The 14,441-nt window shown below is 36.8% G+C and overlaps 1 protein-coding gene and 1 long non-coding RNA gene across 3 annotated transcripts; both read right to left on the bottom strand.

Moving 5' to 3' along the window:
- Positions 1 to 1,976: 1,976 nt before the first annotated feature.
- On the bottom strand, positions 1,977 to 7,001 carry LOC149181013 (F-box/kelch-repeat protein At1g22040-like). Of its 2 annotated transcripts, none has more exons than XM_089416414.1 (3): positions 6,676 to 7,001; positions 3,745 to 4,258; positions 1,977 to 3,009 (listed from the first exon to the last, which is right to left on the bottom strand). In XM_089416414.1, exons 1-3 carry the CDS (start codon positions 6,824 to 6,826, stop codon positions 2,295 to 2,297), a joined length of 1,380 nt encoding a protein of 459 aa, XP_089272540.1. In that variant the 5' UTR covers positions 6,827 to 7,001; the 3' UTR covers positions 1,977 to 2,294. The 2 variants fall into 2 exon arrangements, with proteins under 2 accessions (XP_089272540.1, XP_089272541.1); XM_089416415.1 differs by having other exon boundaries at positions 3,745 to 4,255; positions 6,676 to 6,998.
- A 6,129-nt stretch (positions 7,002 to 13,130) lies between these two features.
- Positions 13,131 to 13,406, bottom strand: LOC149181014 (uncharacterized). Its single transcript, XR_016257507.1, has 2 exons — positions 13,286 to 13,406; positions 13,131 to 13,209 (listed from the first exon to the last, which is right to left on the bottom strand). It is a non-coding gene; the product is annotated as an uncharacterized LOC149181014 (long non-coding RNA).
- Between the last annotated feature and the right edge of the window lie 1,035 nt (positions 13,407 to 14,441).

Here is a 14,441-nt window from a genome sequence, read left to right on the forward strand (position 1 = left end):
AAACTACCAAATTTTATCGATCAATGTAAAACCTTTGTCACATTGTCATTTTATTAGTTATAGTTTTACTAAAGGCTTAATTAAGTACAGTGGCAAGGTTTAGATGACTGAGATTGGAATTTCCTAACAGACAGATGTGACACAATTGAAATCCCTTTTAAAAGATAATTATAAACTTTTGATTGATATCTGTTTTTGAAGATAAGCCTAAAATTTTGATGATGTTGGTAATAAAAGCAGATAATTTTTTTTATTTTTGAGTTTAAAGATTTAAATATAAATGCAGATAATCTTTTTTATTTTTGGATTTAAAGATTTATATATATATATATAGATTAATTTTAATTTTAATAAAATTTTGAAAATGTTAAAAAAAATAAAATAATTCATCTTAAACCATTTAATACTAAAGGAAAAGCAATATAATAGAAAAATACTAAATAAATATAGAGGAATATCAGATGTAATGCTGGAACCATTAGAGAATATCTATATAAAGAAATTTATCAATAATAAGAATTGAAATCTGTTCAAGTTTATTTTGTTATTTATTATAATGGTTTTTTAAAAATATATATATATTATCACAGTTACAACACTAACATTTAAAAAATACATTAAGTAGATGTTCATTATTATTTTTATTTTAATATTTTAATTTTATTTTATTTTTCATTTTTATAAATTTATTAATATTATCTATTAAATTGTAAAACTATGATGTTAAATGCTTTTTATTTTAAAACAAGTTAACTTATTGCAGATAAAACTAATAAGATGTGTAAATTGGAAAACACCACCTCCCCACCTTCCTATTAAAACCTTTAAACCCAAAAATAATACTAACCCCTTTTATTAAAATCTTTAACCAATCAAACCATTTTTAACCATACAAACAGTTTTTAACCATGCAGACATTCAAACTGTTGAATCTCTATTTTGATAAATAACTCATTTAATAAAGAACACATTACTCGTTTAATAAAGAACCCCATTAAATGAGCGAGCGAGTGAAGAAACATTCAAACTGTTGAATCTCTATTTCGATAAAGAACTCATTTGATAAAGGACCCCATTAAATGAGAGAGTGAAGAATAATTCCGGGAAGATGACTATTTTTTCTCATTAGCTAGGTAAGAGGTTTACTAGCAAAATTGGAAGGAATGCTTAGTTACTTTTAGGTTATGGTCGTTGCATAAAAAAAACCCCAAGGGGTTGAATAATCAGGCATGTCTGAGATAGGATCACACTGACGTGCAATTCTTTTTAAGTGGAAAAGATTATTGTGTCCAGCAATCCTTCATGAGGTGACTAACATTTCCTTTCAAGTGGAAAAGATTGTGTCCAGCAACTTTTCATAAGGTGACTAATTCAGTCCATTTGGGAGAACTTGCAATTTTTAAATCAGAGCTGGTTCTCATGAAAGTGCTGGTTGCTATGTTTGCCCTCCTCGCTGGATAGGATGCAAGGAAAGCTTAATTACTTTTAAGATATGCTCATTGCATAAAAACTAAGGGGATGAATTATCAGGCAGGCAAGCATGCATGTCTGAGATATGATCACAGTGAAGTGCATTTCTTTTAAGTGGAAAAGGTTGTGTCCAGCAACCTTTCATGAGGTGACTAATTCAGTCCATTTGGGAGAACCTACAACTTTTAAATCAGAGCTGGTTCCCATGAAAGAGCTGGTTGATGCTTGCCCTCCTTGCTGGATGGGGTATATCTATGTCTGCTTGATGATGGACCCTCGTCATGCAAAATATCTTGATGCAATTTCCATTTAAAAATAGAGAATGGGAAAGAAAGAAATAGGTTTAAAAGATTTTATTGAAAAACTTGAAAGCTAAAGAGATTCAACGTCTCAAAAAATTAGGGAGAAAAATTAAAAAGAGGGGGTTGAGAGACAGAATTTTAACTATTATCAAACAAGTGTCTACACAGTTCAATTGCAATTATTACAGATGGGTAGGCACATCATTCTTCCAACATACAGCACAATACATATATCTACACAGTTCATTTGCAATTATTACAGATGGGTATGCACATCATTCTTCCAACATACAGCACAATACATATGGTATTAGCCATATGAAATCAAAAAACATCTCTTCCAAATAGTGCCAAGGATATTAAGGATTCTATATTTGAACTCCCAAGCACAATCCCAGAGCGTGAAGAGACTTGCAAGAAAACAGAAAGTGGGAAAGCACAACCCTGATTGGGAACAGTAGAAGGTGAGGATATAAAAATTTTGAAATGAGGCTTGGTAATGAATATTACATTTAATGCGCATTAATAACCAAGAATCTGGCAAGTACAATGCCCCATGCTACCTAAAAAATCTATACCGTTTGGAAGCTGCAATGTATGCCATCTGATATTTTGACTGATCTTCCCATTCTCTACAGGAACAATCATGGCGAACAGTGCAGACCCCATAGTACCCACCAAGTAAATCTTTTCTTTGCTGCTTGACATTGTTAAAATCAATCTTGGATCCCAACCCAAAAGAAAATCTTCAGGCCGACACTTTACAGGCACCCAGCGATCATCTTCTGGAATATATTGTTTATAACCACTAGAATCAATAATATAGAGTTTGCCATCCATAACAGTACTTGGCTTTCCCCATCCTTCCTGTAAGCCCGGCTTTATTTTGGACCATGTATCTGTAACGGGATCATACATGCCCCCATTCGTACGACCTCTAATGCTCTGTGGTCCTATTACACATAAATTCCCATCTACCACTGCTACATGTTTAAGAGGATTAGAAGGATTGTCAGCAGTGGCACCTCCTGCACTTGCTGCATACCTCCATGTGTTTGTAATGGGATCATAAACTTCCAAGCAAGGGAGGGAATAGCCTATCATATGGCACATACCAGACCCTCCAACTACATACAGTTTGTTGTCAATTACTCCTACGAGGCAACCAAAACGAGGAGTTGACATGGATGCCATCCTTCTCCACTTGTTCTTCCTTGGATCATACATCCACACATCCCTGTAGATAATCGTCAGTGTTAGTGTGGAACAAAAATAGCAACCACATTGTATTATACAAAAGCCCCTAGTGACAAACATAACAAATGAATCCACACATGGTAACATTGGTAGCATTAAATAGCCTGAAGGTAGGCAAGGAAATGGAAGAGGTGAAGTTAAATAACAGGCTTTGAAATGAGGACCTTCTCCCTGGTTGATTTAAAGATAGAAAGCATTTACCACTCAGATGACATTTTATTCACATGTAATAGATGATAAATGCACCTTCTAGAATTTAGATTACATTCCATACATTTGCAGTTTGCAGTTTAATACAATGGCCATTCAGATGATTGATTGAAACCATGCACCGACCAGAGGGTCTTTTTTTATTGTTCTTTCCACCATGATTGTGATTTAAGGGGTTTCCAAAGAGGCCTATCTCCCTTGTTGCTTTAAAGATGAAACACATTTACCACTCAAATGACATTTTTTTAACATGCAATAGAGGATAACCCCACTTTCCAGAGTTTAAACTGCATTTGAAAAACATGCTTTTGCAGTTTAATACAATGGTCATTCACATAATTGATTGAAATTATCCACTGACTAGAGGGTCTTTTTATATTGCTCTTTCCACAATGATTATGTTTCAGTAGGATATAAGAAGATAACCAGATATAGATACATAAAGATGTTAGATTTAATCATATTTGAATGTTTTAAGAAAGTTACAAGCAGATCCAGGAAGTACCTTAGTGCTGCTTTACCAAATGGAGCACCGCCAATCACATAAAGCTTTCCTTGCAAGACTGCTGATGCGGCACCCAAAATTACTTGCCCTCCAGTCACAGCTCGATCATAGGGTACTGGAGGAAGTGCGTACCACCTATATCTCTGTGGATCTAGTGCATGCCACTGGCTGTAACCACCAATAAGTTGCCATCTCACTCTCTTACCTTGTATCCTCTCATCCAAGTGCGGTGACGTTCCAATATGAAGATAAAGCCAATCCTCAGAGCAGCCAAGCAGCTTCCGTTCCTCCAAGAACTCGCAGCTATCAATTGAATGGCGCCATGCTCTGGATACAGCACGAAGACTAGAATGATAGAAACGAGGTACCCTTGCTAGACATTGTAATCCTAAATCATTTGGCAATCCTGGAAAAATACTTAAGCCATTGCCTTCAAACTCTGAGTTGGACGTATTACAGAATTCGGCGCTCTTTGCCGGCAGCTCTTTCTGGGGAAACTTTCTCCACTGACCTACTTCAACCAATGCCTGATATCAGTAATCATGGAGAACAACAACATCAAGCAAAAGAAAAGCATGTTGATTTTATTTTACTACCCCCTAACCCCAATCCAAAGGCCCTTGAATTCTAAGAACATATTTACGAAACACCAGAGTTCAGTCATCTTTACTGAAGGGACCCAATGGAATTGTATCTTAGCCAAACAGGACAAAATGCTCAGTGGCTGAGAAAACATGTGTAAGAACATGTGTAAACTTCTTGGAGGAAATATTTGACCCTCAAAAACCAAAATCTAGCATGGAACATAGTTTGGTCTTCTTTCTTGAAAGAGCCTTGGAAATGAATTTAGGCTAATAAACTATACATATGATAAAAGATTCCAAAACAAAGGCACGAAAGAGAGCTTCCTGGAAACCTATTTCGATCCACATAAACCAGGATTTACTTGGCTTAAGAGAAGATAAGTTGTTATATGGTTTAATAGAAAAAACCTTCCTGGAAACCTGTTTGGCTCCACATAACCCAAGATTTAGCAAAGAGCACTAAATAAGATTTTATTATATATATATATATATAGAAAGAGAGAGAGTGTGTTCTTCAGGAAACCTATTTGGATCCACATAAACCAAGATCTAACAAAGAACAGTCTGCTCAGCGTGCATATTTCTGTCGACCAGCTCAGGTGAGAACTCGTCTGTGCCCTGCATTACATTTTTAGATTTGGTAAAGTAAAATGTCTGCATTGGCTTTCAGGAACATGCATTATGATCACCCAGGTAGTTGACCGTATTGTAGTTCCCTTCAACCATTCCACAAGCATACAAATGCATTCTAATTGAACACACTCAAAAAAATGTCGTACCACATAGAGCATACTGGAAACCTATTTTACTCCAGCTAAACCAAGATCTAACAAAGAACAGTACGTTCAGTTAGCATATATCTCTTGACCAGGTCAAGTGAGAACTGATCTTTGCCTTGCCTTGCATTGCATTTTTGGATTGGGCAAAGTCAAATCGTTTCCCTGCATTAGCTTTCATGTATTATGATCCCCTGGGTAGTTGAGCTTATCGTAGTTCCTTTTAGGCATTCAACAAGCACAAAAAACATTTCATTAGCAAAACTTTGTGTTACGGTTAAATTTAACACCTGTTATAAGATGGTAAGTATCCAATACTTTGCGACAAACTAAACTTTTTATTATGGGATGCGACTAAGGGACACCTGTTTACAAGGTTATTACCAACTATTAAAAAGTTAGAGTGGAGACGAACTGGAGGCATATATGAGTATGACTTGCCCTCTCATCAGGGCATACAGCAGGGTACTAAAGAGATTTTCCCATTCACACTCTGTCCCATTGGCACAAGATCCTTTTAACAACTATAAAGAAGTTACGAGAGTGGAGACAAACTGGAGGCATATATAAGTATGACTTGCCCTCTCGTCAGGGCATACAGAAGGAGACTAATCATATTTTACCATTCACACTATGTCCCATTGGGATGAGATCCTTTTGAAGGCGATGGTTTGAATAGAGCGCCCACTAGTCACAAGGAACATGTGTTATGATCGCCCAGGTAGTTGAGCTTACTCTAGTTCCTTTTAGGCATTCCAAAAGCACAAAAGTGCATTTTATAAGAAAACCTCTGTTAGAAATGCCCACTCTTAAAAACACATCACTTCTAACAAACTTGAGGTGAAATTCAACACCTGTAATAAGAAGGCATATATTCAATTTTCTTTGAGAACAAATTAAACTTCTTATAATGGGATGGGACTAAGGCACGTCTGTTTACATGGTTGTTACCAACTATGGGAAACTTTGCCTCGAGTGGAGACGAGCTAGAGACATGCAAGTATGACTTTCCCTCTCATCAGGGCATACAGAAGAGGACTACACAGATTTTAGCATTCACAGCCTGTCATCTTGGCATATCAAGATCATTTTGATGAAGTTGATTTGAATAGAGAGCTCACTAGTCACAACAACAAATCATAAACAGATAGCCCATGACTATCTAAAATTTATGAGCAACCACTCTGGACTTCCCAAATTACAGGTGGAACATGCATGCCTAATAGAGGTACTCAAGCCTCCCCATTACGAAATTAAAGGAGGAACTCTGAATAGCAACCTATACAGAAAGTCATTAAAAATTCCCCCCAAAAAATGGACCTTTCACCATCTTTCTTACAATAAAGATCAAAACCCTTCACACGATTTGAACATCTACGGCAGAATACAACAATGGAACAGGAAATATGAAATACTAAAACCCCCGATCAGCATGTCCCATTACAGGCTATAAATTCCAGCAACTTTCATTCACATGACTGATTTGCACAATGTACTAAACCTTAACAGACTGGTGGAACGGCCATCAAAATCCCCAAAAGGAGCTCCAGGGAATGAAATAACTAACTCACCTGGACTTACAGTCTTGAGTCTTCTGCGAAGCCGAAGCCGAAGCCGTTTTAAAGACTTTAGCCCACGGATTCTGGATCCAATACCGAGCAACTTGTTTTGAACCCGTGACTTGAGTGACGATTTTTGGCAGCATGAAACAACGATTCCCATTCTTAAACAGGCTCAAATAAGGCTCAGCCTTCTGTGAACTAGCTTTCCTGGTTATCTGCTTTTATGAATACATTTCAGATGGGGTTGGTCAGTTACTTATTGGAGACTCAGTGGCCAGAAACCCATACCTCCATCGTTTGGTTTCAAGAAGCATGGATCAAAATTCTACGTCTCTCACGGATTTCGCGCCGTCCGTAATAGACGGGGTCGAATGACGTGGCGTGGCATTACCGTCAACCGTCAATAGACGGAGAAAGGTTGGTGACTTGGCCTTACCGACTACAATTTAACGTACATGTGTATGTTTTCCATCGTTTGCCTCCATCGGAAAATGCCACGGGTTCATGAATTGCTTCGAAGTGTTATACAAAAGATATAGAAAGAAAGAAAGAAAGAAAGAAATTATTTTAAGGTTAAATATAATCTATGGGACAAATTGTAAAGATACAGAAAGAAAGAAAGAAGAAAGAAATTATTTTAAGGTTAAATATAATCTATGGGACAAATTGTAAAGATACAGAAAGAAAGAAAGAAGAAAGAAATTATTTTAAGGTTAAATATAATCTATGGGACAAATTGTTTCTTCATGTGCTTGATGTATTTGGCCATTTTTCTGTGAAACTTCAAAATAAATGCTCCCAATGTTTCGACAAACCCTTTGCTAAATAGATTATCCCAAGAGCTCACTGCGAGCATATCTGCGTAACTTTCCTTGTTGTCTTTGAAGGCCTCACAATCTAAAATGAAATGTTTTTCTGTTTCCACTTTTCTGGAAGAACAAAAAATGCATACTCTTTCCTCCCACACTTCCTTTGGCCTTTTTCAGCACCCTATTTCACAGCGGAGTTGATGAGAATTAGTCCTTAACTAAGCAATAAGAATTTTGGCTCTCCAAGAAATATTTGCCTCTATGTATGCTTTTGGTTGATGACTATGAGTGGGATTAAACACTTCAATATAGTAATTTTTCTTTCTTCCTAGCTCCTTATCCCAAGTATACTTGTCGAACTTTTCCATAACAAATTTTTTTATCTCTTTGTTGTTTATGGGACACCGTTTGTTATTTTGTTGCATCCAAGTTTTTTTGCTCTTGAACAATCTATCATTAAAAACAACCTTAGACCATCTACCCTCTTCCATTTGCTCAATTTTTTTAAATACCTTATGACTCGCACCATAGCAATTGCTTCAATAGGAGCAGTGTCTATTTAACAAGATAGCATAAGGCACTGCACTTTTAATCTTAAATTTGTTTGTAATCAAACGCTTCTGAATTTTCTCAATTTGTCTCCACTGCATGTCAAATGTATTGTTGGCCCATAGTTCACAACCATAGAGAATCACCGAAATCACTAGAAGCCCAAAAAAAATTTGAGTGGTTTTCTAGTCCCATAGCTCTGCCTCTCTACACTTATTTTGAAAAGCATAAAATGTTTTCCAACCCCCCAAAGTTCTTTTCTTTCTACAACTATTCCAACTTAGATTTTTGTTGAAGTCAATTCCGAGGTATTTGTAATCCACAACTTCTTCCAAAATGTTGCCTTCAAAGTAGAACTTATGTCAGTTATGTTTTTTTTTCTTAGAGAAAACCACTACTTTCGTTCGCTGATATTGACTTGCATCCCCACACTTCTACAAAAATGCTCGGAGAATAGTAACTGCTCTTGCAAACCAAGAGTCGATTTAGCAATCAGGATAAGGTCATCTGCATACAAAAGAAGCCTTATAACAAACTTGCCCAAATAGATACCATCACCCCCTTGCGAATTTAACCACTCCTCAAGCTTGTCGATATATAAACCAAAAAGGGTAGGAGACAATGCGTAGCCTTGCTTGAGCCCCATATCGCTTCTAAAACTTTCAGAAATGCAAGCTGAAGTTCTAATTTTGACTTTTACCTCTTCATACAGCCTATGCATAGCTAGTCTCAAATGTTTAGGAACCCCAAGTTCCTCCATTCTGTGCCAAAGCTTATCCCTAGGAACCGAGTCAAACTCTTTTCTGAAATCAACAAAAGACTTCTTCCTTTTTCTTCCAAACTTTTTCAATGATGTGCCTTAAAGTTATACAATGATCAACTGTGGAATGTTTAGGTCTAAAACCTGCTTGCCCTTTAGCACACTTATCTCTTTCTTCTGCCCACTTGCTAATTTTGTTTTCTAACATGCTTCCAAATAACTTTGCAAACAAAAGGTTTATCATGATGGTCCTATAATTGGAGGGATTATTGACATCACTGCTCTTGAAAAGAGGTATTGTCAAACCAGTTGTCCAATCTGTGGGGAGCCCTTGTTGTATGATGTTGTTGAAGATTTTTGTAATTTGAGGTGCAATAATCTTTGAGCCCCATTTTAGATATTCTGCTTGGAGTTTAGCTAAGTCTTTTGCTTTTCCAACACCCAACTTCTTGATATTCATCTCTACCTCTTGTACCGTGAAGAGTTTAGTATCAGTGTGACCAAGGGGGGAGGGTCAACCTTGGGAACCTGCTCATAAAGTTATATTATTTCCAATTTGTATCTTTTTCGGTTGGAGCTCCTTCCAAAATAATTTAGGATTATTTTTCCCAAGGAAAAGTAGTTCTTCCCTCCTTGAAACCAAGAAATCAACATTTTTCTTACTTAATAACTGCTTGTGAGCTTTGAGCTTTATGTATCCTTGTTTGACTCTTTCCACATTCTCCTTGCCTTTTTGCATTCCTCGTCAAACCAAGCATTAACCAGAAAGCAATTTGTTTTATATGTCTTAATTTTTGCTCTTTTGCACTTTGCAAGTGTGCATTGAATTAAATGTGTTAATTCATGACTATGAAGGTTGTGAATTGTAGTTTTCTCCTTCTCGAAGAGCCTCTCTAGCATCATTTTGAAGGTATTACAATTTTCTGGGGTCAAAAGAATTTTCTATGGTGGGAGATTTTGTTGGACATGCTGAATTTTTTACTCTAATTGTTTATTTCCAATCCAAGAGAAACATAAATAAATTGTCTTGTGATCTAATTTCAAGTCTCACAACTGATCTCCAATCAAAACCTCCTCAATTTTCTCACACAAACCATGCGAGCAAATTACATAATGTACCACACTTGCTCCATTGTAAGTATTGCAAGTGAAATTACCAGACTTTGCGCATTTGTCAAGCCATTACAAATGACTAAATCAAAGGCCCCACATAGAGTAAGCAATTGTTCACCAAAGAGATTGTAGTTGTTGTCCTCTGAAATTCTTTCCCACTGATGATTACTTTCTTCTGTAAGCAAAACAGGGTCACAATCATCTTTACAAAAAATAATGATAGTTTGCTCACTTACAGTCCTAGCATTGAAATCCCCACTATAAGGACTTCACCTAGCTGCGAATATGTTGCAAAATCCATTTTTAAGGCTGTGAATGGATCTTTGTGCTCAAGCCCTCTACCTTTTTAGATTTTTTAACCTTGCGGCGCAAAATAGCATGTTGCAATTCTGATGTGGTTTCTATATTTTGATATTTTAAACCAAATTAATTGCTTATTTGAGTCTTCTCTTTCTAACTGAATGGGACGACCTTCTTTCTCCCTTACTAAAACCATGATACCCCCGTGCCCTTTCCCATTCTCTTTTGCCTTGTTCCAGAGTGTCATTTTCCAGTATCCTTCAAACAGAGGTGTCTTGCACCCTTCATGCTCATGTGTTTCTATGAGGCAAATTATGTCTTTATCTTCTACAATAGGTCCTCGTCTCCATGGGTAACCTTTGCAGTTCCAACAAACTAATCTTAAGGAACCTTGGGTATGACTTGATTGCTATTTATTTTGACATGCAAGACTCACATTTGAGTCTTTGTCCCTACTTTCTCATACTGACCTTGCTTTCTAATTTCTTGTTGAAGAGTTTGTTGCCTCTTCTTTATTACCATCTTACTGCTCTGTTTTGGAAGGAGGTCCAAATCGCGGTATCACAACTTTGCTTTTATAAATCCATGCTCTCTTGCCTTCATCTCTTGCTGCCCTAACCTTTAAAATTCCTTCCCTTCTTTCCTCCTGTTGTTTTACAGTTAAATCTTCTTCTAGGAAAAAATGAGAACACCTCAAGAGATGTTTCTTGCTTAGAATGATATATTTATCACGCAAGCTTGGAATAATGACTTTTATGGGCTTGGCTCTCTCCCTGTTAACCTTACCCACGGTCCATGCTTGTCATATTTGTCCTTGCCATAGCAACTTGTCTTTCAAGAAGTCTCTTGCAAGGTCAAGAGTACATTCATTTTTCCATAGTCTTTGACCCCTTTAATAATTATGTTCGCTGCCCTATTTTGTCTTTCCTTGCCTTCACTATATTTCATGTTGTCAACTTGAATATTTATTTCTCCTTCCTTATTAGCAGAATTGCTAATAACTTGAGCCCAATTTTGGGAAACTTTGGTGGAATCTCTTTTCGTTTCTTTTCTTGTGTTCTATTCATGGTTGTTTATTTGGGCAATCATTTTCCCTTTATCCTAGGATGGTTTCACATTCACCACCTATGTACTTTCCACTACATATTTCTTTATGTTTTTCACGTCTGCCTTCATGCGTTGCCATTCTGTCTTCCCTATCAAGAGAGATTGCTGTAGCAATGCCACTTGTTCTTTTAAAACTTTATTGCTTTTTGATAAAGCATTGTTCTTAGCTGTTATTATATGAATTTTATGATCTTTTTCCCGCCCTTTAGCTTCTAAAACCTCCAACCTTTGTTTTGCATTTAACAATTCTTTCACATAAAGATTAGATGACTAGGTGAGAGGTGTGGATGTGGGACTATATCAGACATAATCATCAATGACTTTTCCTTTGGACTTCTTGTTGCCACATGCTTGTAGAGGAAACTTATTTGAGTGCTTTTTGCGAAGGGCTTGAGTATTTTTATTTTTAAACCTTTTTTCCTTGTTTTCTCCCATTTTAGATGAGCTATTCTTCGTTTTAAAATGCCCTGATATTGTTTGGCATTGGCCCAAACCATTTCCCAGCTTTGGCAGCTGAGGCAATTTTCGCTTGTCCTAAATCATTTGTCTCCACATGCTCTGAAATTTCTTTTTCCTTTGTCATGTTTGAATGCATTTGTTGTCCAACCTATTTCGAGAAATATGTAGGTCTATAAAATGCCAAGATTACTTTGCACTGCTCCCTGTTGTTTAGGTTATCGCTGCTCTTTGCTCGCTGCTTAATACTTCTGCTGCATAAAAGCTCCTTGCTCTCACACTGCTGACTGTTCACTGCTCACTGCTCTCACTGCTGACCACATTGCTCTGCTCGCATTGCTCGGACAGTTGCACTAAATGAACGAGAACTCATTGTCACTCCAAGAGAAACAACTCTTAAGGTCAAAACATAAGAAGTATTCTCTGCAAATACTCGGGGTGGACAAGAACGCTAGTTGGCATGATATTCAAAAAAACATTTGACAGGTATGTACTTTTGAGTCTATGGTTTGCTTGCCAAATCTGTGCCTATGCCCTTTGCCCTTTTTTAACCCTTAATTTAGGCCTTGCAAAGTAGGGTAGGACATTCACTTTCCTTACAACACATCTTTCCCTACCCCCACGCTCCTTCTCATTTATAATATTCAAAGTCATAGACCACTTTGAAATCCTATATCATCTCTTTCTCTCTTCTGCGAAATTGTAGGCAGTTTGATAGCAATCATGGTTACATCACGAGGCTCCACATTATGTGAGCAAAAGACATCAGATCGTCTACATCAACTTTGCTATGTACGCCCTCGGAGTCCAAAAACCTCATTGCGCATAAACTAGCATTTGCACCAAATGTTGCAAAGGAAACGCCGTAAGGCATAAAGTGCGGAAATCCATTATCCATATAGTGTGTGAATTACGTCAATGACCTAAATATCAACATCTCTATTCACTTTTTCTAAATGTTGTAAACAACCATAACTATGGAAATATTCTTAAATGTGTACCAATATTTATAGGCACACTCCCTATACCTTCAGATTTTTGGTTGCAGCTTCATAGATATTAAAAGGCATGATACACCATGATAACAACCCAGCCAACCATACATACTACCATACTAGGCTACCTTTAGCAGTGAAACCAGAGCTATAGCACAGTGAACAATCAGTAAAACCTCCACATTATTACAACTGAATAAATAAACAATAACAATACTACAATTGAATAAAGCATAAGCAAGAACAATAAACCCTGAATCCACCCATGCTACTCCAATTGAATAAAAACATCAACAATAACAATAAACCCTAAATCCATTCCATTATGGTTGGTTTATATGTCAATAAACCCTGAATCCATCCATTCCTTTATGGTTTATATGTCCCTTTAACTACTGTCACTGGGCAAGATGCATTGGACACAACATAATTGCTCACACTCCCAAGTAAAACTCTGCAGACATGAAAGCCAAACCATCAGAAGAAGACGATACCAAAGTGACTTAGGTGATCACACAGAGAGAGAATACCTTTTGATGAGTCCGAGGCCTCCGCTGCCCATGACTAAGCAGTCCACCTTAATATATTCAATTGCATCACAGATTTTTTCCCTTGGATCACCCCAGTAAACCTTAGTTACAACAGTTGCCTATATAAAACATACATAATTTGTTAGTCTGGCTATGGTCATGAAGAAAAGTCCAGCTTCTGTCTCAAATCGCATTGAGGTTTGCATCCCTTTAACCTTTTAGCCCCTCTTCAGGTATTACAAATTCAAATGAATTGATGTTTGTTTGATGAAATATAAAAAATAAGACACATTCAAGTTTATATCCGGCATTTTATTTCTCCTGATAAACACCTAACGTTTCTTAACAGAATAACCAGGATTTTAGAAGGCTTGCTGACAGAATAACGTTTCTTGATAGAATGACCTAAATTCTATATGGTTTACTTCCTATTAGTGTGAGAACACGTGAAAATTGTCAGGAAGTTTATGGCATTCCAGATGCCACTAGAACTGATGTTTGTGTCCAACACCTGCCAGAAGGTCAAAAAAATTTGTCCACGTTAACTGCAAAAATAAAGATAGAAGAAACTCACAATGACCCTATTCAACAAGAACTAAAGAAGAATATAGATATGGGGATTTGTTAAATATTTCAATGGGAAAGGACAAATATAACATGGAGGAAATGTGAAATAATAAACCAAACCAATCATCAGAAAGGAATATAACCTACCACACATCCATTGCTGAGTATCAGAACAGCTCTAATGAAGTCAATGTTGATGAAACTCAAATTTCCTTTATAGTAAAAAGCAATCAGCTACAGAAAGGTATTTTGGTTCCTAAACAATAACAATACTACAATTGAATAAAGCATCAGCAAGAACAATAAACCCTGAATCCACCCATGCTACTCCAATTGAATAAAAGCATCAGCAATAATAATATACCCTAAATCCATTCCATTATGGTTGGTTTATATGTCAATAAAACCTGAATCCATCCATTCCTTTATGGTTTATATGTCCCTTTAACTACTGTCACTGGGCAGGATGCATTGGACACAACATAATTGCTCACGCTCGCAAGTAAAACTTTGCAAACATGAAAGCCAAACCATCAGAAGAAGACAATACCAAAGTGACTTAGGTGAGGCCAACTTGCAGTCCGAAAAG

Source organism: Pinus tabuliformis, chromosome 3_2 (genome assembly GCF_031772625.1).
Source record: "Pinus tabuliformis cultivar Carrire ecotype Pingquan chromosome 3_2, CPIR1, whole genome shotgun sequence".
NCBI classification, from domain to species: domain Eukaryota; kingdom Viridiplantae; phylum Streptophyta; class Pinopsida; order Pinales; family Pinaceae; genus Pinus; species Pinus tabuliformis.

Bases quoted from the DNA above. Each gene is read 5' to 3' on its own strand.
- LOC149181013 (XM_089416414.1), bottom strand. From the start codon at position 6,826: ATGGGAATCGTTGTTTCATGCTGCCAAAAATCGTCACTCAAGTCACGG. The intron at 4,259-6,675 runs GTGAGTTAGTTA...CATTGGTTGAAG, and splicing joins ACTCAAGACTGTAAGTCCAG to TAGGTCAGTGGAGAAAGTTT. The intron at 3,010-3,744 runs GTACTTCCTGGA...GATTATCTACAG, and splicing joins TTTGGTAAAGCAGCACTAAG to GGATGTGTGGATGTATGATC.